The sequence below is a fragment of the Cuculus canorus genome, chromosome 20 (assembly GCF_017976375.1).
Source record: "Cuculus canorus isolate bCucCan1 chromosome 20, bCucCan1.pri, whole genome shotgun sequence".
NCBI lineage: Eukaryota > Metazoa > Chordata > Aves > Cuculiformes > Cuculidae > Cuculus > Cuculus canorus.
In genome coordinates, this window is record NC_071420.1 from 6,724,482 (window position 1) to 6,750,145 (window position 25,664).

At 57.8% G+C, this 25,664-nt stretch overlaps 1 protein-coding gene across 6 annotated transcripts; it reads left to right on the forward strand.

The window, feature by feature from the left end:
• The first annotated feature begins 1,675 nt into the window (after nt 1-1,675).
• SH2B2 (SH2B adaptor protein 2) lies at nt 1,676-23,669 on the forward strand. 6 transcript variants are annotated; one of them, XM_054085270.1, is made up of 10 exons: nt 1,676-1,715; nt 3,129-3,254; nt 10,885-11,771; nt 14,000-14,101; nt 17,696-17,787; nt 19,849-19,943; nt 20,496-20,678; nt 20,800-20,993; nt 21,713-21,884; nt 22,258-23,669. In XM_054085270.1, the coding sequence occupies exons 3-10, from the start codon at nt 10,908-10,910 to the stop codon at nt 22,572-22,574; spliced, it is 2,019 nt and encodes a 672-aa protein (XP_053941245.1). In that variant the 5' UTR covers nt 1,676-1,715; nt 3,129-3,254; nt 10,885-10,907; the 3' UTR covers nt 22,575-23,669. The 6 variants fall into 6 exon arrangements, with proteins under 6 accessions (XP_053941245.1, XP_053941246.1, XP_053941248.1 ...); XM_054085271.1 differs by lacking the exon at nt 1,676-1,715 and adding an exon at nt 1,936-1,954; XM_054085273.1 differs by lacking the exons at nt 1,676-1,715; nt 3,129-3,254 and adding exons at nt 6,191-7,393; nt 8,018-8,079.
• Nucleotides 23,670-25,664: the final 1,995 nt, after the last annotated feature.

Consider the following 25,664-nt stretch of genomic DNA (forward strand, 5'->3'; position numbering starts at 1 on the left):
TCTCACCCGATTGCTCCTTTGTGGGGCAAGAGCTTGGTGAAGAAGAGTGATAAATAAACAACAATACTATGACAACCCCTCCCGTCTCCCTGCCCCTTACATAAGCAGCATTGTCTTAATCCTACAGGTGCTTCGCAGGAGTAAAAGGGATTTATTCCTCCTGCAAATCCTTCTTGTTCTTTTTTTCCTACTGAGTCATCCCTGTCCGCCTCAGACCCCGCGGAGGCCGGGGTTCCAGAGGCAGTATTAATGTGACCCCTCACTAAACCGCTTAAACCTCTCCGGACTTCAGCTCCCCACGGTCAGACATGGATCAGAAGCGTGTCCTGACCCCCTTGGCAGGGGACGGGGCTTGGAGAGGGGCCCTATAAATGTGTCAGTGGGGCAGTGAAGGCGAGCGCTGGGCTGGCCCACAAACCTCCATCCATGGCCTCAGGAAGTGGGGGTGCCAGGGATCACCCCAAACCCCTCACGGGCGCTGTGCAAGGATCAGCTTTGGGGATGGGAGATGGGGCAGCAAAACGCCCACCTCCCTTCCTAGGGGATGGGGGTGCCCCCCTGGGGCTGGGGGTTCAGGGGAGCCCCTGAGGATTTGAGCGGCTCTGCAGGGACTGGGGGAGTCCTCAGAAGATATGGGGTGTCCTGTGGGGACTTGGGGAGCCCTCTGAGGATTTGAGGTGCACTGCAGGGATAGGGGACCCCCCCCCCAGGTAATGTGGGGAGCCCTTGCATACATAGCCCAGGCTGTCAGGCTGGAGGGATGGGTGACCACAGAGATGGGGTGCAGCCCCCCGGGGATGTGGGGAGCCCTGTGGGGATATGAGGTGATTTGTGGGGATTAGGAAGACCCTGTGAGGATGTGGGGAGCCCCGTGGGGATGTAGGACCCCCCAAAACATGGGAAACCCCTGCAGGCACAGCACAGCAGCCCAGGCAGTGGGGTGGGAGGGAGGATGGGTGACCCCAGAGATGCTGTGCAGCCCCCCGGGGATGTGGGGAGCCCTGTAGGGATGTGGGGAGCCCTGCAGGAATATAGGGAGCCTTGCAGGGATATGAGAAGCCCTGTGGGGATGTGGGGAGCCTTGTGTGGATGTGGGGAGCCCTGTGGGGACTTGGGGAGCCCTGTGGGAATATAGGGAGCCCTGTGGGGATGTGGGGAGCCCTGCAGGGATGTTGGGAGCCCTGTGGGGACTTGGGGAGCCCTGTGGGAATATAGGGAGCCCTGTGGGGATGTGGGGAGCCCTGCAGGGATGTTGGGAGCCCTGTGGGGACTTGGGGAGCCCTGCGGGAATATAGGGAGCCCTGTGGGGATGTGGGGAGCCTTGCGTGGATGTGGGGAGCCCTGCCGGGATATGGGGAGCCCTGCAGGGACTCGGGGTGCCCTCTGAGGATGTGGGGAGCCTTGCACGGATGTGGTGTGCACTGCAAGGATTTGGTGAGCTCTCTGGGGATGTGGGGAGCCCTGTAGGGATGTGGGGTGCCCTGCAGGGACTCGGGGTGCCCTGCAATGATTTGGTGAGCACTGCGTGGATGTGGGGTGCCCTGCGTGGATGTGGGGTGCCCTCTGAGGACGCGGCCCCCCCGGGTGCGGGTAACCCCCATCCCCGCTCGCTGCCGGGCGCCCCCGGGGCGGGGGGGGGCGGGGCCCGCGGTCCCTTTAAGGGCGGGAGGCGGGGCGGGGGCGGCGCTGCGGGGGGAGCCGGGCGAGCGGCGGCGGTGAGCGCATCCTCCGGGACCGGGGCGGGGGGTCCTTGTTTTCCCGGTGATTTCCCCACCCCCACTTCGTTTAGGAGCCGAGTCCCCGGCTGGGGAAGGGTCCCCGTTTGTAGGGGTGGGGGGGGAACACACCCACACCGCCCGGTGAGGGTCGCTTTTTGCAGAGGAGGGACAAACACCCACCTCGGTGAGGGTCCCCGTTTGCAGCGGGGGGGGACGGGACACCGGCACCCACCTCGGTGAGGGTCCCTGTTTGCAGGGAGGGGACAAACACCCACCTCGGTGAGGGTCCCCGTCTGCGGGGGGGGGGGAGCAAACACACCCCCACCCCTCGGTGAGAGCCCCTTTTTGCAGGAGGGGGATAAGCACCCACCTCGGTGGGTGTCCCTGTTTGCGGGGGGGGAAGGGAGGGGGGAGGAGGGGCAATCACCCACCCCCGGTGAGGGTCCCTGTTTGCAGAGGGGGCGGTGATCAAACGCCGCCCCCCCGTTCCGGTTCCCCCCCTGCAGCACTCGCAACCCCGGGGGGAGGGGGGCACCGCTCCGGGGGTCTCGGGGGGTCCCGGGGCGGGGGGTGGGGGGGTGGGGGAGGAGGAGAGAGATGCTCCAGCAGGGGTACGGGGGGTGGGGCAGGAATGTGCTCCGAGCGGGGCGGATGCTCGGGCAGGGGGCTTGGGGGGGGGGGGGGGGGGGGGGGGGGGGGTTGGGGGAAGGGATGCTCTGATGTGGGGCAGGGGGTGTGGGGCAGGGGGTGTGGGGAAGGGGGTGTGATTGCGCGAGGAGTGGGGCTGCGGTAGGGGCACGGGGCGGGGCGGGGAGTGCTCCTGCAGGGGTCCGGGGGGCATAAGGGCATGCTCCGGTGTGGGGAGGGGAGGGATACTCCGGCAGGGGTCCGGAGAGGGAAAGGGGATGCTCCGATGTGGGGAGGGGGATGCCCCGGCGAGGGGGGAGGAGGTGATGCTCTGTCAGGGGATGCTCCGATGTGGGGAGGGGGATGCTCTGGCAGGGGATGCTCCGGTGTGGGGCAAGGGATGCTCCAGCGAGGGGTGGGGAGGGTGCTCCGGCAGGGACACGGGGTGTGGGGTGGGGGATGCCCCGGTGGGGCACGGGCAGCTCGCCCAGCCCGAGAGGATGCCCTTACCCTCCAAGGAACGCTTGGGCTGCGGGGGTTGCTGGCCTCTCCCCTCCCGCTGCCCCCGGGGCAGCTCCCTGGGCTCCCCCAGGCTGGGCTGCACCACCCCAATCCCTCGGGAAGCAGGGGGATTTTCTCCCTAGCCCTTCTGCCCGTTTCTCATTCCTGCTGGCCGGGCTGAAGCAGCTCTGTAGCTTAGGAGGAAATGTGCTTTAAGGAGATGCTCTGAGGACGACTGGGCTCGCTCCAAGGGTTGATGGGGTAAAAAACTTTGCCTTCCAGGCCCCCCTGAGTCGGTCTGGTCCCTCATTGTGGTGTGGAAGTTCATCGTTTGAAGTGATGCGCTTGACCTGGAGGAACCGCGCTGCTGGCACCTCAGGCACCCTGTGAGCTGCAACAGGAGAGGAGGTAAAACGGCTCTGTCCGTGCTGCCCAAAATCCACAGCAGGTCCTGCTGCTGCTTTGAGTGCATTACTCAGACCTCCCCTGCATGGGGGTTTGTAGTTTGGTTTGTTTGCAGAGGGATGGAGAAGGACCCTGGGTGCAGTGCTGGGTGTTTGGAGCTGTGCTTCTTAACAGGGATTGTGCTCCCAAACCGCCCGGGCTCCTCTGAAATGCTCTGCCCTCCTATCGTGGGGCCCTCAACCATCACATTTGCACGGACAGGTGGTTGTGCGTTTCCAGGAGATGTGCTTAGATGGGATCACGAGCCCTCTTTGACCTCGCCTCTGGCATTCCTGGGTGTTGCTTCACTGCGGCTCTGCGTTGCTGTAACGCTGCAGCACAGCACAGAGTGGCTGTGGAATAACTTATTTCTATAAAAGTTGCATAATTCCTCAGCGATGCCCCAGCCTGTTGATGTGCATTTGGGAAGGATGAGCCTACCAGTGTCTAGTGTCTCACACAATGCAAGGCGACTGTTCCCCTTGTGCCATCGAGTGGGATGAGTCAGTCCTGCAGCCTCCAGATGGAGCCTTCCCTGTCTGCTCTGGGCAAGGCTTTGGGGGTTAAAAATGCTGCCTCCCTCACGTGCAAACCCCTCTGTGGCTCAGGGTTGCTTGGCTGCAGGATTACCTCTTCTAGCTGCTCCTCTTGACCATCAGACCTGTCACCTCCTCTCCTGGGCTGGTGGAACAACATCTCATGCACCCGCATGGCAGGGTGGTCTTATCTGACCTCCTTGTGGCCTTCCTCCTTGGAGGTTAATCACCCATAACTTTAAGATGAGGATGTTGCTGGCTAATGCCCTTCCTCCTCCTCCTCTTCCTCTTCCCACAGGCAGACAAACCCGATGATGGTTGCACATCTGCTGCTCTTGCTGAATCAGTCTGCCTGGGATGCCCCGGGGTGGTGCTGCCTTCCCTGCTCTGCTCCAGCCCAAAGGCCAGCAGAGATGCCCCTGGCATCACTCCCCTCCGGCACAGCCGCGTGTTAGGGCCTTCGCTTGCCCTCAGCTGGTTTCCCTGCCCGTGGTTTGCTGGGAGGTGGTGGGATGAGGCTCGGAGACTTCTCTGGCTCAGTGCGCTCCTCTCTTGTATGAGCGGAGAGGGGAGGTTGGCAGAAGGAAGGATGCCACTGCGGGGAATCTCCGTGTTCCCTGACTCCCAGGAATTACAGGTTTCAGTCCCAGCTGGCTCCATCAGAAGAGGAGTTATGGCTAAAGGGGAAAACTGCATCCTAGCCCTGACCTTGGTTAAAGGGAAACCCCTGAGTTTGAGGTACAGCCAGGGGGGCGAGTGAGCAGCTACATCTCCTTTGTCTGGCATCTCCGGGCTCTGCCCGGGGTACCAGGTCAGGAGTTAATAGATAACGGGGGTGCGTGGCACCAGCAACAGTCCAGCCTGGAGCGGGATGAGCAAAGGGTTTTACAGAGGTGGGAAGGCGAGAGGAGGAGGGTTTTGTTGTGGGCTAAGGGGCGGAAGGAAATCTCGGCTTAGCGAGGGAAATGTGAGATTGCTTGGTTGGGGACAGGGCTTCAGCCGCTCCTCTTGGGAGGCTCTGCTATTGTGGGGGGTAAAAATAGACTTGGGATAAGTTTCTTTTCTGCGAGAAGCTCCGTGTCCGGAGAGAGGTAGGTGAGGTGGGACCCAAACGAGAGGAGAGGGACAGCTTTTTGGCCTTCTGTACAAAAAGCTCTATGTTTTTATTATTTATTTTTATTTTTTCAAGAATTAGCCAGTTCTTCTTTCAGGGCATTGAAGGGCGGCGGCTTTGCTCTATATTCTGATCCAAGCCCCAGTCTGCATCCCTGATGCCCAGTTGTAGCGATGCTTTGCTTACCCGGGGATCCGTGGGTAAGGTGGGTGCCCCTCAGGTCCCACACCAGTGCACCCGGAGCAGCAGCGCTCCGAGCCGCTCGGGGGATGCTCCAGCCCCGCACACAGGCTGGCAGCGTGGCTCCCTGCGACCTGGATGGAATTACTTGAGGAAGAGATTATCTAAGATCCAGTGGATCTTGTCTATTAATTTGTCTTTATTTTCCAGCAGCTGTCAGCACACGAGGCAAAATATACAATGGGGGAGGGTTTGGAGGAGAAGGAGAGAAACAGCCTGGTGATAATGGTCGGAATGGTGGGAAGTGGAGAAAAAACTCAGCTTTTGCTGGGGAGTGGCATGGGCCTGAGCGCTGCCTGGCTGCTCTTGGGCTGTGGGAAAGAAGAGGGTCCGTGTTCCCCCTCCTGCACCCAGGTGCTGGCTGGAAGCAGGTCCCCAGCACAGGGCGAGCAGGGCTGGGCGCTGGGGTTCGCTCACTAAGGCAGCGGCAGGGCTGGAGCTGCGCTCAGGTTGCGGCCCCCAAAGAGTGGTTTATTGACAGGAGCATCAGTTCCATCAAGACACGGAGCTGGGGGATTGCACGCGGAACTTGAGGGAGTTCATATGTGCAAGAGCGAGGGGGGAAAAATGTTGTTTCTTGCCCATTTTATCTCTTGAAGACATCTCCCTTCAGCACCTGCACCCTGAAACCCTGCCCTGGAAAACAGCCATCCCAACACTGCTGGGTGGTTTGGGGCATCTGAGAGCCGCTGCGGCTGGAGGAATCCCTCAGCAGTAGCAGAAAAAGACCCAAGAAGCCTTTTCACTCTGGACAAATGTTTTCTAGGCTGCAGGTGACAGGAGGACCCTGTAGTGTGTCTGGGCAGGGAGTCAAAGCATGCATTTAGTGAGGGACTCATTCAAGGAAGGTGGTCTGACCATTAGATTGAGTCCAAAATGCTGTTCAATTAATATTTTAGTGGGATGGACAGTAAATGAGAGGAACAAAGTTGGGTTTTTTTCCATTTCTATCTCATTCAGACAGCCTGTCTGATTTAAGATCTGTAGGGTATAAATAGTACAGAGAGCAAGGAGAAGTGCGGAGAGCAATCAGCTTCTCCCACCCTGGGGCTGTGGTGGGTGGTGGTGGGATGGCAAGAGGACCTGGAGGGACAAGGGCAGGGAACTTCTATTTTCGCCCTACGGCTTTCTCTTCCTCAGCTTCTGCATGTGGTTAAAGCTCTGATGGGTCGGAGAGCTGGGATTTTTCCAGCACCTTGAGGTGGCAAAGGAAGCTCCTGGGAGGAAGGTGCTTGATCTTCATGAGCGTCAGGTGTCTGCTGTGGAAGTGGAGATGTCAGCTCCATGGTTGATGCTCTTCCTGTGCCAACCCAAAGGGATGGGGGATGCAGAGCTGATGGGCTTTTGCTTCCCTTCTGCTGTCAACTCAGAGCCCCGTGTGCCACACACCCTGCCTGGGCATTCCCAAGGGCAGTCCCTATCCTGGTTTTAGCTGTTTTGCCCATGCCTCCGGGCTGTGCAGGCAAGTGCCAGGCTCCCCTGCAAGCTGCCAGAGGGGTTGCTGCCTGCCAGGAGCCTCCCCTCACCGCCCGCTGCCGCGGAGGTATCGCCTTGCTCCCAACCCTGCTCGTGACTCGGGGATCTCCCCGGCCCAGCGCGCTGAGATCAGGCGCTTTTCTGGGGGAGCAGGTGCCTGGGTTTCCTCACGTCATTCCCCCGAGATCAGTGGCCAGGGCTTTGAGTGGCATCGATCTTGCTGGAAGCCGAGCGGCGTCCTGGCCAGGGGCAGCCAGGACCACGCTTGGACCCCCTTCCCCGTGAGCCAGGACTTCACCGCACACCTTCGTGTAGCCTCATCCTTCCTCTCCTGCCATTCCCCGCTCCCGGCTGGGCACGTGCTCATCCCATGAGCTCTCCCACGCAGGATGAGGGGTACAGCCTTGCCCCTCGCAGCCTGCGTCAGACGGCATTCGTTCTCAATGAATCTCGGCTCGCGTTGGCTGTGCTGCACCCGGCGGAAGGGAAACATTTCTTTATTAGGGCTGTTTCCTTAAATAAAGCCCTGGCGCGGGCGCTGGCCCGGCTATCCCATGACCAGTGTTGTGCGTTCGGGTTATTAACACCTCATTAGATGTTGGTTCCTCCCCACGGCTCTGGTTCAGCAAATGCCGGTGGCTTTGTCGCTGCTCCTGGACTCCAGTTTCACCGGAGACTTTTTTTCCCCATGGTCTCTCGCACTTGGGCTGACAGTTTAAATTTCATTTCTTCTTGAGGTCAGTAGTTTACTTCGACTTTCAGATCTTTCTCCTTGTGTGTGCCGACACACGTCCCCGGGCACAGGACGCAGCAGCACAGCTTAGCGGGAGAGACTGCTGTAACGCCCCTGCCAGCCGCTGGCTCTCCATGGCGATTGCAGACTGGGTTTCCACTTGGCCGATCCCTAGAAATCCTTTATTTTTTGCCTTCCTTTTTAAACCTTGCCTTGCTTCCCCAAGCGCCAGCGGCAGCCGGGCACCGCTCTGCCCTGAGAGGAGTTTGGGGACTCGTGCGGGGGGTCAGGAATCCAGTGCCAGCGTGATGTCTTGGTTGCCACCCTGTGGCTTCCCTTTGACACCAAACCTCCTCAGTTTATCCACCTGTATGTCTGTGCTCTCATGTAACCCAGGCTGTGGCCCCTGAGCCAGGTCTGGCGTTGGCAGTCAGCACTTCCCAAGGGGTCTGGCTCCTTCCAGAGGTGCCTGGGAATGCGCTATGACCCTCCGTGAGCTGGGCTGGAAGGGGATGGCTTTTGCTTTCCAAAAAAGCAATTGCAGATTCGCTGCTTATTTTCATCTTGCACTTATTTTCGTCTCCATTTCCACCGCTCTGCCCGGGGATGCTGCCGGTGGCATGATAAGTTATTTCAAGAAGTGGGGCAGTGCATTTGGCACAGAGGGAAGCGGAGGCACCGGGATTAAAGGTAAATCTGCACCAATAATTGGGAGCCTGCTTCCTGCTGAAATCAGGTGAATGTGGATGTGCAGGGGTGGTGGTGGCTCTGTGGTCCTGGGAGGGAGGAGCTGCTTCTAGGCTCTGCCGCTTGTCCTGGCCAGGCTGTGATGACCCTGCTCCGGGCAGGGGGGTTGGAGATGCAGCACAGGGTTAGCGATCCCCCCGCTGCTTCAGACCTGCCAGATGTCTCTCCTCAAGGCTTCATTTTTATAAATTGGCCTTTTAAAGTCTGTCATCCCCGTGCAGATGAAAGGCAGATGCTGTGATGCCTCTGTGTGCATACTTCCATGCCTGAGCCTGGCTGCAGTGCATGGATGGTGAGGCTTTTTGTTCGGGGCTTTATCTTTTCTGAAGTACCTGTTGTTATTTCTTCCGTTTTTTTTCCCTTAATTCTCAGAGTCTGTCGTATCTTGGCTTGCCATCCCTCTGCTGCCCTGCTCCACAGCACTGGTCCCTCCTGGAGAGATGGATGGGGAGAATCGTTCCCCCGCACCTGGGGGGTGGGAACAGCAGCAAAGCCCAAGGCTCACTGCTGAGCTGCTCCCTTCTGGCCCTTACAATTAAACCCATTCTCTTCTATGCCCGAAGCCCCTTTCTGCACTTTTCCCTTTGCATCCTCTCCCCTTCCCTTGTTCTCACTGTGCCCGCTTGGATCAGCAGGGAACCATCTCCATTTTTCTCCCTGAGCCCAAAGGCTCCTGGCCCAGGGCTCGATGCTCGGCAGCTCCCGGGGCGGTGGTGGGAATTCTAAAGCCACCGTGAGCTGGGCCTTTAAATTCTCTGCTTGGTGATGGATGAGTTGGAATTGTGTTTGCTGGCAGGTAACACAGCTTTGCATTTTCTTCTGCTTCCCCACTGTCTCTTGGGGAAATCCAGACACTGCTCCTAAACTGCAGGGATGTTTTTTTTCCGAGCTGGCATGGATCCCTGTGAGCAGGACCTGCTTGGCTCTCGGGGAAGCCCTGTGATGCCAGGGATCTGCAGGGACAGGAGCTCTGCCAGGGACCGGCTACAGGATGGGAGAGGCCAACGCGGGTCCCCAGTGACCCCATGCGTGCCCTGTCCTCACTGCATCCCTGGCACAGCTGGGACACGGAGCAGCGTTCCTGTCTTGGAAGGAGGAAGATGCCACATGCATGGGGCAGAGATGCTGCCGAGGGGAAAGCTGTGTGGGCTTTATGAGACAGCACAGGAGCCAAACTCCCCTGGTTCTGGCTCTTAAGCAACTCAGGGTTTCTCTTCCCATTGAGCGCTTTTGTTGCCTGTGTGAGTTTCTCTGTGTCTGAGGGGATTTGAGAGCTGTGTTGGAGGTGTTCCTGGAGAGCTCGATGTTTCCTGCTGGCAGGTCAGGCAGCGTCTCGTCTCCATAGGGATGGGCTGGGGAGATGGCAACCAGCTCCCTGCTGCTGCTGCTGTGGATCGCAGCCTCCGGCGCTTGGTCCTCCCTGGGCTCTGGTGACCGAGGCGGTCAGGGGCTGGAGGATGAGGAGCGGGTTAGCCCAGTCACCCATGCTCACCCCAATCCCGTGGCTTGTGCAGTTCATCTGAGCGGCAATTAATTATTTGCCGTCTAAGCTGCTGGCGCGTTCCTGCGCGTGATTTATTAGCGGGAGTAATCTCTTGCCAGAAAAACGCTGCTCTGTGAATGGAGGCAGCAAAATCCAGGGCAGTGTCCCCTCCTTCCATAAGCCTGGCGTCCCGGGCACGGTCCTGGCTGTCGAGTGCCGGGTTTGGAGCCTGGCAGCCACCGACAGCCCTCGGTGCGGTATTTGAGGTGGATCAGCCAAACCGCTGCCCTCGGGGAGGGACGAGGAGTGTCTTGGACACACAGACCGCGTGTTTGGGACAGGGGCACACTGGGCGTGACGCCCCATCGCCAGCGGGCATACAGCACTGGGAAATGATTTTTGGAGATGTGATCCTTGCTGGGCTCTCGCTGGGGATGTGGTTGGAGCCACCCAAAGCCTAGTTGAGGTTTGGGAAGAGCAACTTGAAGCCAGAGGTGCACACGTGTCCCTGTGAGTCCCGTGGCTGCTGGGAGAGGGAGCAAAGTGGAGACCATGCAACGTGGTGCTTCCCTCATGGGCACACGGGTCTGATCCTCAGCTCCCTTCAACTTGTGGTGGGTTCCTGGGTCTGGCTGCTTTTTTTCTCCCCTGTTCCCCCTACGTCTTCATTGGCCTTTGCAGAGGACCCATCCTGGGTTACCTGTTCCACCTCGGTGCCTGATGCTCAGCGGGGAAGGTGAGGGGCAGGGGCTGAGCTCCAGCAGCTCGGCTGGGTCTGACGGAGATGCGAGTGGGCCAGGAGGGCTCGGCCATGGCAGGGGCACACGAGAACAGCTGAGGTGTCACTGGGCTGAGGGGGATGGGCTCTAAATCCTGGGAACCGGCGGCTCTCCCTCACCTGCGGGGAGAGCTGCTGCCCTGCCCAGGCAGAGAGCATGGGCAAGAGAAGTCCTGAGGGCAAATCCCTGTGGGTTCCTCTGGTCGGGGACTCCTTAGTGGTTTTACGAGAAATCAATAACGCTTTTGCGTGGCCGTAATCATAAAATAAGTACAATTTATGGCTGCTGCCGGGGCCAGGATTTTTCCCAGTGTATGAGGTGGAGGGGGAATGGAGCACACATGCTTTCCCGTGGCGTTTCCCTTTGCTCTGGGACTGCAAACCTGCTCCTGTATCGTGGTGGGGGGAACCCCCGATTCCTGGGCTGGGTTACCCGCATCCTCGCCCATGTCCATGCCCGCTCTCACGCTGTCCTTTTCTCTCGCAGCCGGCAGGTGGAATGGGGCAAACATGAATGGCGATGCCTTGTGCCAGGAGCCCTCCTCCCCGCTCCCCGACTGGAGGGAGTTCTGCGAGCTGCACGCCCAGGCAGCCGCCGTTGACTTCGCCCAGAAGTTCTGCCAGTTCCTGAAGGAGAACCCCCACTACGACACCCCTGGCGCAGAGACCTCCTTCTCCCACCATTTTGCCGCCAACTTCTTGGACATCTTCAGCCTGGAGGTCAGCCGGGTGTTCGTGTCTGACTCCCCCACCAAGTACAACATTGTGCCCTTCGTGGGGTTGCAGAACTGCCACGTCCCCTACGGGCGGGAAGTCACCCCAAGGAAGGAGGAGACATCCACCGAGTCCCTGGACAGCATGGACACCCCGTTGGGTGCCGGTCGGTACCTGAGCCCGGCGCAGCAGGCGCAGGCATGTAAGGTGTCCTCCTACGGCCAGTCCCGCAGCTCGGAAGATGTCTCCATCCATGCTGCCACCAAGCCCAAGTTCAAGAAAGGCTTCTCCTTGAGGAACATGAGCTTGTGTGTGGTGGACGGTATGAAGGAGATGTGGCATCGCAAGTCCTCTCCGGAGCCAGGCACCGAGGCTGCCCCAGGTGGCCGGAGAGCCGAGAGGGAGCCGTGGCCAGCTGGAGCAGGCAGGGAGCCTGGTGACCCACGGGAGAAATGGACCCACAAGCTGCGCTTGTCCAAGGTGCCCTCCTCCAAGGTGGAGCTGGTGGACATCCAGAGGGAGGGGACGCTGCGCTACATGGTGGCCGATGACACGAACTGTGTGGGGAGCACACAGTGGCAGAAGTGCCGCCTCCTGCTCCGGAAAGCGGTGAAGGTAGAAGGAGAGAGGTTCCTCCTCGAGTTCTATGTACCCCCAAAGGTAAGTCCTGGGTTTGCTCCTCTGTTTTAATGAGCACTTTGAGCAGAAGTCGGGCTTTGTTGGAGACTTTTTTTTTATTTCCACTGCTGAGCTGGGGTGAAATCAAGTTCTGATCCAGAGGGGCGTTTGATGCTGGGTGGCCAGCCTGCGGATGGAGGGGACAATGTGGCTGAAACCCATCCCATCCGCACACCCCAGTTACTGCCTTTCACTGGGACACAGCCCCCTACTTCCCCTGCAACCCTGGGAGAGATGCTGAAGCCTCCACCTCGTCCCTTGGCCCGCAAATATCAGCAATCTCTGTGGAAGAGCTCATTCTCCATCAAGAAGTGAGGTATCCAGCCTGGCCAGAGGGTTTTCTCTCTTCCCGATGAGTTGCAGAGATGTGTGGTTGACTAGTGGCTCACGCAGCAGCAGCGCTGGGGTTGCTGCCTGGGCTTTGTGCATTAGACCTGAGGGTCAGAGTCCACTTCCCGAAAGCCCTTTTTTTCCCTTCTAAAAATTACAATTTATTCGGAATAATTTTGCGCTTGCAAGGCTCGCTCAAATGCTTTTTGGTGGTAGCGACAGAAGACTCCGGTGTCCATCTGTGCCTCTCGCCTTGCTGCCACATCTCTCTGAGTAAAAGATAAATGAGGAGTTTGATCTCAAATGCATCTCTCGGAGCGGTTCGACACCTCTACGGCTGCCGTGCATCGCTGGTAGCCGGCTCTGGGTGCTTCCTCAGCCCAGGGACTGCAGAGAGTGGCTGGAAGGAAACCACCGCCTCCGTGGTGCCACACACAGAAGCTCTGGTGAAGCTGGTGGGTGGTGGGGAGTCGGCCACACCAGAGAGCCATAAACTCAGTTATAATGGAACAACTGCTGCTCTAAAAATATCTGAGAGTTCCCATAAAGGAGATTTATTTTTTTTTAAGTATCTTGATTTGCCTCTAAAAATCTTTTTTTTTAATTATTTTATGGCAACTTTATGAACGTTGTCTGTACTTCTGTATAATCACAACCTATTTTGGTTTAAATCTTCCTCCCCTCAGCTCATTTTGCTTTCCATCAGGCAAATGATTCAGCTGTAAAAGTGGCACCAGGCTGGCACAGCTGGAGAACAGCTTTGCACTCCAGCAGTCACAGCTCTGGTTTTGTGTGGGCCATATCAAAATTGTGGTCGTGTCTTTCAGTCTTTAAAGGGAAGGGCCTTCATGCAGAAGACCTTCTTTGTCTCACCGCTGAATTAACACTGTGGTTTCTTTCCTCTTTTCTGAATTAACGCTGTGGTTTCTTTCCTCTTTTCGGACCTTCTCCCGTTCAAAGCCGGAGATGGAAAAGTTCCCCAGGGCAGGGTTGAGCCCCACTTGCTAAGATGCGCTTGGAGGCAGCGCTGGGGCTGGCGGAAGCGAACTGTCCCAGAGGAGAAAAAGCAGTTCCTGTTCTGTCTTGGATTTATATTTTCCCCAAAAATGGGAACCAAACCCAGTGTTCACTGAGCCTGGCGCTCATCGCTGCCTCGTCCCACCCAGGGCACCACACGCGGGTCTCGGTGATGGAGTCGCATCCCTGCTTCCCGCAGCCTCAGTGCTCCGGGTCCCGGAGCAGCCCCATGGCTCCTAGACAGAGATTCATTCTAATTAAAACAAATATCTAGGGAATTTGTTGCTCAGCAGAGAGTGCGAGTGGGAAGTGCCGGCCCCCTCCCAAGGCTGTGGGTGCTGGGGGCTCACAATTAATTTTTCTTTATTTTAATGTAATTAAAATTCCCTGCACGGTGAAAGCTGCTGCATCGTAGCTGCTGGGCTGAAATGCTGCTCCTGCATTGAGTAAATGGGGCACCTTCCCAGGCTGCTCCCTGCATCAAACCATCCTCGTCAGACAGCACCGCTCTCTCGCGGCACAGCTCCGTCAGGAGAGGGTTTGAAACAGCGAGGAATGAGTGGCTTTGGCACAGCAGCCTGTGCGGGAGCGAGGAAGGTCTGGCAGTTAAATGCAGTAACCTCCTCTCTTCCACTGGGCCTCCTCTCGCTTTAATTAAAAGAGCTGGGAGTTATCAGGCACATGAGGGAAATCAATGCTTCCCCCCTCCCATAATAACGGTGCAGGCTGAGCTGCGATCCTGCCTCTCTGAGAGCCGCGCTGCATCGTCCCCCGGGAGGGTTTGATTTGATTGAGCGACTGTTTTTAATTTATTGATTTCTTTTCATGTTTGTTTGGGTTTTTTTTTTTTTCCCTTTTCCCAGGCTTCCAAGCCCAAGGTGAGCATCCCACTCTCGGCCATCATCGAGGTCCGCACCACCATGCCCTTGGAGATGCCTGACAAGGACAATACCTTTGTCCTGAAGGTAAGAATGGGGCAGCAGCAGGATCTGTCCTGATGGGGACCCCATCTGCGCCCGCTTCCAGCCCCAACTACGGGGATGCTCGGTCCCCCCAGGGGTTGCTGCCTTGGTTTTCAGGGATGCCAACAGCATTAATGTGCTCCTTGGGATTCCTGCCTCTCCTCCCTGGGTTGTGCCCCTCCATAAAATGATGCAACCTCCACCTGACGCCTGAGTATCTGGGGACAGAGCTGTTTGTCTGGCTTTCACCAAGGGGTTTTGCCTCTCCGTGTCTCCAGGAGATGGGTTAAATTAATGCCCAGAGACAGCCCGCACAGGGAGCGCTCTCTGGCGTGGCTGCCTGCGGTGCTGTGACTGCTGCTGCCCCGGATCAGTGCCACGGGATGACCGTTCCATTGACAAGAGATGGTGGCGATGGCTGTGTGGGGCCATCAAGGCCCTGGGGATCATCACCCCATGTGAATCTGGGGGCACCGAAGTGAACGTCTCTCCAGAAAGTGTTTTCCATATAATGCAATTAATTAGCTTAGTGCACCTTCCTTCTCCGCTTGAAAGACAGCAGCGGCCACAGCCGCGTGAGGCTGAATTTCGCAGAGTCGTGGCTCGGGGTGCAGCGTGCTGCTGGGATGATGGATGTGCCACTGCACAGAGAAACTGGGGTTTCTCTCCAGCTGATGTGGTTCTGCCTCCCTGCTTGGGCTGATGAACTTGTGCTCTCCGTCAGAGCTGCTGGACGTGGCTGACTGGGAGGTAGCCCACGTACAGAGGGGGAGAGCAGTGTTTTGAGGATTTCTGTGTCCTATCTCTGCTAAAAAACCACTGCTCTCCCTGCTGCTTCTCCCTAAAAGTGTGAGGCACAGGCAGAGTGGAGAGGCCGAGCTTCCCAGCTGAATGAACCTGCTTAAAAGCTTAAACTGTGAAAGCTGAGGAGGGGAAAAAACTGAGCCTGGCTTCATGAAAGCCCCCGTGCCTGGTAGCCCATCTGTGTCCAGCACACATCCCTGTGGGCAATCTGTCCCCACCAAACCTGGCTCCTTGTAAGGGTCCTTCTTCTGGCAGCCTCCTCCAGGACATCGTCCCTGCCCCAGGCACTTCTTGCTGTTCAGCTTCTGCTGCAGCCAGTGGACATGGACACTTATTCTGTTGTCTTCTGTGCCTTCAAGACCAACCTCATGTGTTGTCTTCTCTCCAGAATGACCAGCCCAAGGTCCTCCCCAATTTTCTTGCGGCCTCTGGAGATGGTGTGCTCAAAACTAGGTTTGGCCAGGAGCGGATGGGAAGGATTGCTTCTCCCTTGGTTGCTTCTCTTTTCCACTTCCTCTTAACCTAGCCCAAGTCGATCCAGTTTCTTTCTTCATATTCTGATGATGATGTCGGCTCATGCAGATTGTGGGCTGGTGTAACCCCTCGATGCTTTTTGCAGAACCACTCCAGAGTCATGGTTCCCCAGCCCAGACACCCATGGCAATCGGTGTGACCTTGAATTGGAGGCTGGTTTGGGCTTTTTCCTCCACTGAACATTTCTCAGCTTTCACAAGTTCATTTGAATTCTCTCCTCACCCTCCAACACCCTTGTGATGTGGTGTCATCCGTGAATTGATTAGGCATCTTTTTTTGTCCTATTCATTCACAGAGTCGTTGATCTGAAAGAGCTTCTGAGCTCATCAGTCATCAATAGCTGCTCTTGGGATATGGCTCTTCGGTTACTTCTGATCCCATTTTGGAGATCCCCCTGCAAGTCTCGTCTCATCCCTGTCTTGCTCCCCTGCTTGCTGGAGTGTCCCCTCAGCATCCAAAGCATGGCCAATGCCAAGGGGGTGGCAGTGGCTGCTTGTTCCTGCACTGGAGCTGTCACAAACCTGGTGGGCTTTGGTTGTGGCAGATTCCTGCTGGAGGATTCTGCTCTGGGGTGTTTCCTGGGTGCCTGGGGAGGGCTGGTTTCTCTGGCTGCTGGAGCAGGGCTCTGGGCTTGCCCTCTTCCTGCCTCTTGGAGCCAGACCTTCTCTCTCCACTGCTAACAGCTCTGCACCTGCTGCAGCCATTGCTTTAATTCCCCCGGGGACTCTCCAGACCCTGCTGGTCTGAGAATTCCTGATTGACCAGGGACTCTCCTTTTCCTGCCAGGGCACTTACCCTGCACAGGGTTAATCGATCACAATTGATCTTTGGGCGAGTGGCACTGAGCCCCTCTCCTGCTCCAGCCAGCCCCTGCCCTGCTCTCCTGACTGTCAGCACAGGATTCTTTTGCTTTATTCCCCATCCTTTATTCTTTGGACCTCATTTTCTGCCTGGACCCTTCTTGTTGGGACATCTTCTTGCTGCTTTCTCCCATTCTCCCTTTGCTGCAGTGCAGATGAGATGGTGCCATGGTTTTCCTGCTGCCTTCCTGTGTACGGGGTTGACGCGGAGCCTGATCTCAGCCTTCGCACGTGGTTACAATGGGTGGGAAAGCCCCAGCCTTGGTCAGCGAGGCCACGCTGGAATGGTTTCTGCCAAATTGCCTAAAAATCAGCAGGGAGCGCATCCCCCACACCCTCAGACACCCAGCACGTGAGATTTCTTTTTTTTTTCCATTGCACAAGCAGACACTTGCAAAATACCCAAGCCTCACGTGTGCTTCGCTCGCTGTCAGGCTCTGCGTGAGAGAGCAGCCCCGGCTCCTGCGCCAGCTTCACGCGTTGCCCTCAGAAAGCCGGAAAGGCTCCTTTGCTCCAGTTAAATCAAACCAGGGGGATCTCTGCTGCTCCTCTCCACCTCTGCTCAGGGCAGGATGGCCAGTGCACGGCCCTGGCTGCGCTGGGTACCGCTCCTTGCAAACCCTGCTTGTTTACAGGACAGTGATTCGGTTGTTTGTGATTAATTTAATTAGCAAGGAGGTTGTCTCAGCTGGCGATGCAATGCCTCCCAGAGCCAGGGCTGCCTCGCCAGCTCAGGAACACGCTGTAACGGATGTGGGGAAACCTGCCAGAGGCACGCAGCATCGCGTGGGGTCGCGTCAGAGAGCTCTGCCCTGCTGCCCCATGGCTGAGTTGGGGCTCCCGGGTCCCAGAAGGGCCCATCTCCTTTGGGCTTGCTATTTCAGAGGCTGTTTTGCATACTGATGAGATAGGATTTTTTCCCCTTGTTAAAGTGGTTTTCTCTCCCACCCTGTTGCAAAGAGCATTCGGAAGCCTTGCGGGCTATCAGGCAGAAAAGATGACAGCGGAGGGGTTTTAAACTTCTGGATTTAGGGGTCTGGAGGGATTCTAGGGCAGTGAGAGGACAGCATCCCAGGAAGCGAGGAATGCTTGTCTGCACTAGTGTGCCGTGCCGTGCACCTCTGATGCCACTGGTTTCACCTTGGAGGCTGTAAAAAACTTGTGGTTTGACGATAACAGTGGGGATTGTTCTCCAGCTCTGGTCACTCTTGGACACGTCAGAGCATCCTTGTGGGTCGTACCGGGATAGGATGGGATGGGGGTTTCCCCTCTCCTGTTGAGCTGAGGTGCTGCTTAGCAGCAGTGGGTGACTGGAGGGTCCGGCTGGGTTACGGAGGCTGCTGTACCACATGGAGGGGCGCTGGGACCCCTGCCTGATGCTGTCCCATGTCACTTGCAGGTGGAGAATGGGGCCGAGTACATCCTGGAGACCATCGACTCCCTGCAGAAGCACTCCTGGGTGGCGGATATCCAGGACTGCATCGACCCCGGGTAAGGTGCTGTGCGGGGGCCGGACTCAGTGCTGCGGGGGGGGGGCCTCACCCCCAAGCACGGATCATTACCCCAATGCAATTTTGGCACTTAGAGTGTTAGAAAAAGCCCCTGACTGGTGTCAGCAGAAGCCTGGAGGTGATGTTAGCAGCCTGTGCATGTCAGAGGTGCAGCCGCACAGGGCACTGCCTGCTTGCTCACCCTTTCCCGCTCCGTGTTGCTTCAGCCACGCAGAGGCAGGTGAACCAGGAACGCAGCCCTTAGCTCAGGGAACTCCCAGCACCCACCCTATGAAGCTTTTATATTCTATTTGAAGTATTTTCTAGGCTTTGTTCCCAGCCCAGTATCCGTGATATATTTAAGATTCTCCTGGCTAAACGAATTTATTTATGTTTCTGTCACTGTGATATTAATACTGTCTCTTGAGTCACAACAATGCTGCCAAATCTTCCCACCTGCTTTTCACCAGCCCATGTGCTGGATTACGCTGTGGGGAGCTCCATGTGCCCCGTAGCCGGCCCAGCCCCAGAGGCAGGATGAGCCCAGGCGCCCTGCGGCCCCTCCAGCACTGCCCTTCATAGCCCAATTTTGGAAACACAAGGTGCCCAAGCTGATAGAGGTAAAACCTCAAGCAAACCAAGAACATTGGCCTGGAGAAGCTCCAGCTGCTTCCAGGCTGCGTGTGCCCCTTTCTGCCCAAGAGATGCAGTCTGGGTGCTGCAGGGCTGGTCACGGATGAGGCTGTGTCTTGCAGGGAGGATGCACTGTGGACGCCAGATCCACGCTCCTTCAGCTCCTTTTGCCGCTTTGTAAAATATATGACTCAAGAAGCGATGCTGGGGCTGGGCTGCTGACACAGGCGAGGCTTGGAAACAGGGCCCTTTTTCTCCCAGTGCATGTTTCAGTGCCGGTTTTCCAGCTGGAGCCAAGCGCCACAGCCGTGCTCACCTCGCGCTGCTACAGAAGCTGCCGGAACCTTGCACCAGCCCCTCGCTCTGCCGCCGGCAGCCGCCCAGCCTTTTATGTTTGCTTAGCACCCAGCGCAGTCCCACTTTGGCGTCCGGACGTGACTGTAAAGCAAATAATAATGAACTCCAGAGCAAATAATAATGAGCTGTTTAATACACTGACACACGCTTGGTGCCAAGAACGAATTTTCAATCAGCTCCTGATGCTCTTGCCAAGGGCTGCGTGCAGGAGCCGCTGCCGGAGTGCCCGACAACGGCTTTTCTGCAAAGCACTGTTGGTTTGGGTTTCCTCTCTCCCTCCTTGTTTTTAGGCAGCTGCAGCTGAATGACTCCCAGTGGCTGATTCACTTATTGGCCACTAAATAATTCAGCAGCTCCCTCGTGAGCCGTTACCACTAATGCAGCTTCCTCGCTGCCTGCACCCCCGTGGCCGTCGTTAAGCAAGAGCAGCCGAGTGCCATAGGCAGCGCCAGGCTGGGATAAAAATAGGCTGTGGAGCAAGGGCTTGCGCAAGAAGGGTGCTGGAGGGCACGGCAGCGCTGGGCAGCAGGGATGCTCTCCATGGGGCTGCACCACCGCAGCTGCCCTTGTTTAGTTCCTACTTGCTGTTCTTGCTCTGGGTTTTGGTGCATTTTGGGGGACGTCATTCCTGTGGGTTGGTAATTCCCTTTGCAGAGGGTGAAAGTACTTTGAGATGGAAGTTGGTGGTGGGAGCATGCGTGTGCATAGGGATGTCTTGCAAAGCAAAGTGGCAACAGGCAAGGGAACAGATTTCTATCCAAACCAACAAGGTTGCTGCAAAACACTGCAGGGGCCCAGCCAGGGTCACCTGGGTCAGGAGGGCTTTGGGGAATTCAATCCCCCCACACTGGCTTCTCACCCCCAAAAGCCACAGTGTTCTGCCTCTCAGTGCTGTGAGTGCTTTCGTCCCTCTAGGAGGAAGCAAGGAGCATCAGGGTGCGCCCCCAGAACACAGCTGGGATTTCATTTGGTCAAGTCCCTGTTGCGTGCCCACAAGCAGAGGGTGCCACACGTACCTGTCTCTGCAGCGCAGCAGCAGGACTGTGACCATCTGCTCTGTGCTCTCCCCCAGGGACAGCGGGGATGACATCGAGCTGGCGTCCTGCGTGCAGGGAGCGTGTCTGCCGGGCAGGGTGTCCTCCTGCAGCTGCGAGTTCCTGGCTGATGGTAAGGGCCTGCGTCTGAGAGAACACCCACTGCGGGGGTGGGCACCTCTGGATGCCAGCGCTGGGCTCAGGGGACCAGATCCCACCAGTGATAAAGGGAAGAAGCCAGAAGCAGGTGTCTGTGAGGATAGCTCTTCCTCTTCTCTTCCTTCTGCTTGCCCCCACCCCAAGGAGGTGGTCCCTGCTTTGACGAAGATATCAGTGTTGCTTCCATCCATCCTGATGCGTGCAGAAAATCAAGCCTCTGTCTGCAGGTGCTGGGGTCTCTGGGTCCCAGCAAGCAGCTTCTTGCCTGCACAGCCCCATCCTGTTTCTGTTCCTGACTAAGATGCATCCATGCCCCCTACCCCGATCATACTGGGGTAAGAAAACCCTGTGCACATTGAAAGGGAGTCCTGCAAGGGAGCTGTGGCCAGAGCTGTAGCTTGGCCCTGAGATGTCTCCAAGAGTCCTCCAGCACAGCGGCCTTTGGAGCCAGGCAGCCCCCAGCCTTGTCTGGTGGTGCTGCGTGATGCTGAGCTGTGAGCCCATCCTTCCACAAATTCCCTTCCAGATGTGCCCAGGCCGCCGGACAGATGTGCCCTGCCCAGCGCTCACAACACTGCAACGGCCACTGCGGTCTCCACGCCCCACGGCCGGGGCAGGGACTCCCTGGGGGAGCTCCTCACCCACGTCCCACTGGAGAGCTTCCTGCAGACCCTGGAGTCCTCCCCCACCACCGGCGGGCAGCTCGCAGGTACCGTCGCGCAGGATGCGGCCCCAGCGCCTGGCTCCTGTGCATGCACAGCGGGAGAGGAGGAAGGGTTGGGAGAAGCAGTGCTGGGATGCTCCTAAAAACCTGCTGTCCCTGCGGCCAGGGGACGACAGCAAGGCGGAGGCGGAGATCAATCTCTCTGACTTCCCCTGGTTCCACGGGACTCTCTCGCGGATCAAGGCGGCTCAGCTGGTGCTCTTCGGAGGAGTGCGGAGCCACGGCTTGTTCGTCATCCGACAGAGCGAAACGCGGCCAGGGGAGTACGTGCTGACCTTCAACTTCCAGGGGAAAGCCAAGGTGAGCATCCCCTGCTTCTTCCTGAATATCAGTGCCAGCTCTGCCCAGCACCCCGGGCTCCCTCCTGCACTGCAAGCAAGCGGGCACCATGCGGTGACCCCAAACACAGCGAGGAGCATCCCCTGGGGCCACCTGCCCTTGCTCCCCAAGAGCTGTCTCCAGCCTGCCCAGCTCCACCAGCGCTTTCCCAGCTGGATCAGTGCCTTCTACATGGGCATAAGGGCAAATACCTGACAGGAGCCCCAGTGTAGCCTGGCACATCATCCCCTGCCCTCATCTGCTCCACTCTCCCAAAGTATGTGGATGCTCTACTGAAAAACAACCCACGTGTAGTTTTGTGCTGGATCCCTTTTCCCGAGGGTGTACGCTGCAGGGTTGAGGTGGAACTGCCCGATCTTATCACCAGTCCCGCAAGAAGTGGTGCTGGTGGGCTGTGGGCTTCCGTAGGCTCTGGGTCACCAGGATTGGACCCACCTGCCCCAACTGCTTCTGAATGGTGCGGGTCACCAGGAGAGGGGACAAACTTCTGGGGCTGCAGCAAGTGGGGTTTTGCAGGAAACATCCTGCAATGGGAGACCTTCCCAGCCAGGCAGGGGAAAAAGAAAAGTCCTTTTATGAGCAAAGCCCCCTGGGCTGATGGAGGTGGCTCCTTCTACTGACTGCAAGGATGGGTCTCAGCCTCGCAGTCCCTGCTCACCTGCTGGCCCCTGCCCTTGCAGCACCTCCGCCTGTCACTGAATGAGAGCGGGCAGTGCCACGTGCAGCACCTCTGGTTCCAGACCATCTTCGACATGCTGCGCCACTTCCACACGCATCCCATCCCGCTCGAGTCGGGTGGCGCAGCCGACATCACGCTCCGCAGCTACGTCGTGGCCCAGAGCCCACTGCCCGGTAGGTGCCAGGGCCACCCCTGTCTGTGTAGGGTTGGATTGGGCTGAGGTTTCGTGTGAACTCAAAAGGGTCTGGTCCCTGGGGTCCCTCCACTGCCCATGTCGGTGTGCATGGCTCTGGAGAAGCCGCAGGTGGGCATTGTCCCGTCGAAGGTGGGCACACGGAGCAAGGCAGCGCCAGGAGGACCCGTGTGTGCCTGGCTGTGGGTGTCAGTTCCCTGGCTTGGGCAAGAGAGGAGCAGAGGGGACTGTGGGGTCAGAGCACCCTGCTATGCCTTGGGGAAGGAGAGGGTCAAGGATGGAGAGGGTGGGCATGGGAAGGTGCCAGTGAGGGAAGCGGCATCACTGGAGGCATCAAGCTCCTGTCTCCCCAGCAGATGCCGGCCCCCCTCCAGCCCTGGTGTCGCAGCCGCCGGGCTACCGCGTCGACCTGCCGCCTCCACACTACTTCTGCAGCACAGCACCCACCGTCCCGCCCGCCCCGCCGCCCACCGAGGGGGTGGCCGTGGCCCCCACCACCACAGTCCCTGCACCCTACCACCGTCTGGAGGGCACTCTGGGCCCCCAGAGCCGCAGCGACAGTGCCGAGCGCCGGCCGGAGCCCCCCACCACCAGCGCTGAGGACTACCATGAGGCTGACGGTGCCCGGAGCCGGACCCGGGCTGTGGAAAACCAGTACTCCTTCTACTGAGCCCTCCGTGCCCAGGGGCTGGATGGTGGGGGAAGTGGGGCACCCGTGCCCCTCACCTCTGCCCTGGCCTCGCCACGTCCTCCTGCCACCACCAGCAACCCGGCTGGGATGTCCTCGCTCCCTGCTGCTGCCGGGAGCCGTGTGAGCGGAAGGCGATGACCTGCCTGGACCCGACGCCAGCACCGAGGGTAGAGCAGTGCTGGGTTTGGTGGCCTGAAAGCATCAGTGCCATTTTGGAGTTTGTAGCCTCTTCCCTTTCCCTCCGGACCAAGAGATCTCTGGGCCGAGCGCGGCTCCCTGGGGATGCTCCTCCCGGGATGGCAGCACGGAGTGGGGATGGCCTCGTTCCTCCAGCCACAGCACCATGGCACATCCTCCCTGGGGTGAGAGCCTGGCACAGCCAACGGCTCTTCTGGCACCGTGGCCCTGCCAACCAGCCGCTGAGGGGCTCTGGCAGTTTGGGATGGCATGGGAAGGGCAGACCCTGTGTGGAGGCTTTCCTCGCACACGCAGATCCATGCGCCTGAGGGCCCCGCTTTGTCCAGGCTGGCTTTCAGGCTCCCACTGGGACACATTTCACCCTCTGCCAGAAGAGTGTTTTTTCCAAAGCTTAATGCATCGCATTCGAGGAAGAGTTTTCCTGCCGTCCTGCCATTCCTGTCTGTTTGTTCCTTCTCTTCTTGCTGTACTTGTGGAGGCACTTCTCCTTCCCAAAGGAGCTGACACACAACTCAGAGCAGCCCATGCAGCAAAGAGAAGCCAAACACGGATTGAATGGATTGAATTTGGATCTGCTTCTTTCACGCACACAGTGAGTGAGGGGGGACCTCTGGATGCAGCACAGACATCGTCACCTTTGTTCTCCGCTGTGGTCCCAGCAGGCCAGGTGGGTGCAGATGGAAGCGCTGCCTCACAGCCCTGCAGGTATTGGCTTCTTTGTCACCTTTGGGGGTGGGAAAAGGAGGGGGAAGCAATGAGCTGCAAGCAAGAATGTTCATTTGTAAATAGAGAAGAGTGGGAGAGTTTACTGTTCTGTAGAATAAAATACTTTTATTTAAAAAAAAAAAGAAAAAAAAGAGAGAACAGACTTGTGAAACAAATGGAAAATTTGAGTTCTGGTTTTAAAATAAAACCACTTGAAAAAGGACAGCGTGTGAGCCTGGGGCTTTGATGTGTTTGCTACATAGGGGGGAAAAAAGAGAAAGGGAAGATGCTGCGGTGTTGTGGACTCTCTGGAAGTGGCTGAGCTGCCTCAGACTGCCTCTGCCCGATGGAGTGTGCTGAGGAGGGAGGAGAGGGATGGTGTTCCCACTGGAGGATGTGTCCAGGCTGCACAGGGCAGGATTTCCTCTCCTGCCAGTCTGTTATTTTCTTTGTCTGCTCTGTCACTGGTGTGAGGTGGAACCTGAGTGAGCAGCCCTGGGCAGGGCAGATGGCCCTCGCTCCCCAGAGGCCTGGCATCTCCTAGCAGCCCCGTTCCCGTTCCCCCCTCCTCTGCCTTTTATCTCTCCTGGGAGCAGTGCCTCGCACTCTGCCGTTGTTCGTCTCTCTAGATGTTCTCTTTGCCGAGGATCCGCCGGGAACGCTGTCCCAGACTGCGCTGTCGCAGCGAGGCGTCGCGACAGACACCGCTCCAGACGCGGCTCGCACGTGGCTTTTGGGGGTGGAGGGAGCTGCTCAGCTCTGTCATCAGGACATGGTTGTGTCGTGAGCCATTCACAAAAACATTCCCTCCCCAAAAGTCTCCAGAGCACGTTAACCGGGCCTCACAGAGAGCTCATCCATTTGGAGCGAGGCTGCTGGGGAGGCAACAGCCCCTCAGTACGGACAACTTCTCCATCGCCGGCAGGTGGGCTGTGCCTGCGGGACAGCTGCTCCTCCTGCCTCGCCGTAAGCTGTTCACACCTCGGCGTATTAGCAAATCGACTAATTATGCGATTAGTCTTGCTATAAAATGTGCTTTTCTTTCCTTTCAGAGGATTCCTGGGAGGGCAAAGGCAGAGGATGCAGGGCCCTGGCAGCGAAACGAGGGGAAAGCAGCCTCAGCGCGTGGGCTGGGCTGGATCGTGTGCCAGCGATATCCTCTGCGCGGGGCAGAGACGGGAAAGGATTTCAGCAGCACAGCCTCCCACAGTTTGAGCTGCCCGTGGCTGCTCCTGCCTGCCAGACGCAGCAAAGGTTCATGGTGCTTCCAGAAGGATCCCTGCGGTAGGAAAACCCCTCAAAACGCCTTTGCTCCGAAACACAAACGAGCTGCTTTGACACAGCTCAGGGAGCTGGATTTTGTGTTTGGTTTGCACTGAGCTATGAAAGCACATCCTTGTTCCAATGCAAATCCCCTGTCCCAGTCAGCCCAGTCCTGCCTGGATCCCAGCCCAACGCTCTGATTCCATGGGCTTTTGTGTTTTTTTAATGGCATGAAGAAATACTTCCTTTTCTTTTTATGACCCGGGTAAAGTCCCCTCTCCCCAGATACATCTTAAAAGCAACGTGTGCATAATGCATCACGAGTCTGCACTAATTCCCTAGAAATGGAGTTTGAGAGTGAGATGCTGCCAGGTCTCTTTCCCCACGTAGTTTCCGTGGGATCTGCTGGATGACAGGCAGTTGCCTAAGGCTGCGAGCTGTCGCTGGCACAAGCCACACTTTGGGCAAGAGAACTGAGCTGCTTGGCTGCTCCCTGCAGCCCTCGGGCTGCTGTGATTGCTGTGGTTACGGCTGCCCTTCTGCCTTCCTCTTGTGGGGACTGGGTGAGAGCGCTGAGGCCAGACAGCTCATCACACCCAGGGCGTTTGGAAGCTGTGTGGTGGAGAGGTGGCAGCACGGGGGAAGAAACAGGGTGACACTGTATGGGTTCATGGGCTAAACCAGCCTGTGTTGTGCTCAGGACTTGGCACAGCAGAGAGAAGAGGAAAGTCAATCAGTTTGCACCAACTCTGCTTCTGAATCCCATCCTGCAGTGACTGAGAGGGGACAGGGGCATTGTACGTGCTCCAGCCCCTGAAAACGGAGCAGGTGTCTGCCTGGCAGGGCTGAGCAGGGGCTGGCACTGCTTGGTTTCTGTCCTGATGGGCTGAAGACGACCGAAGG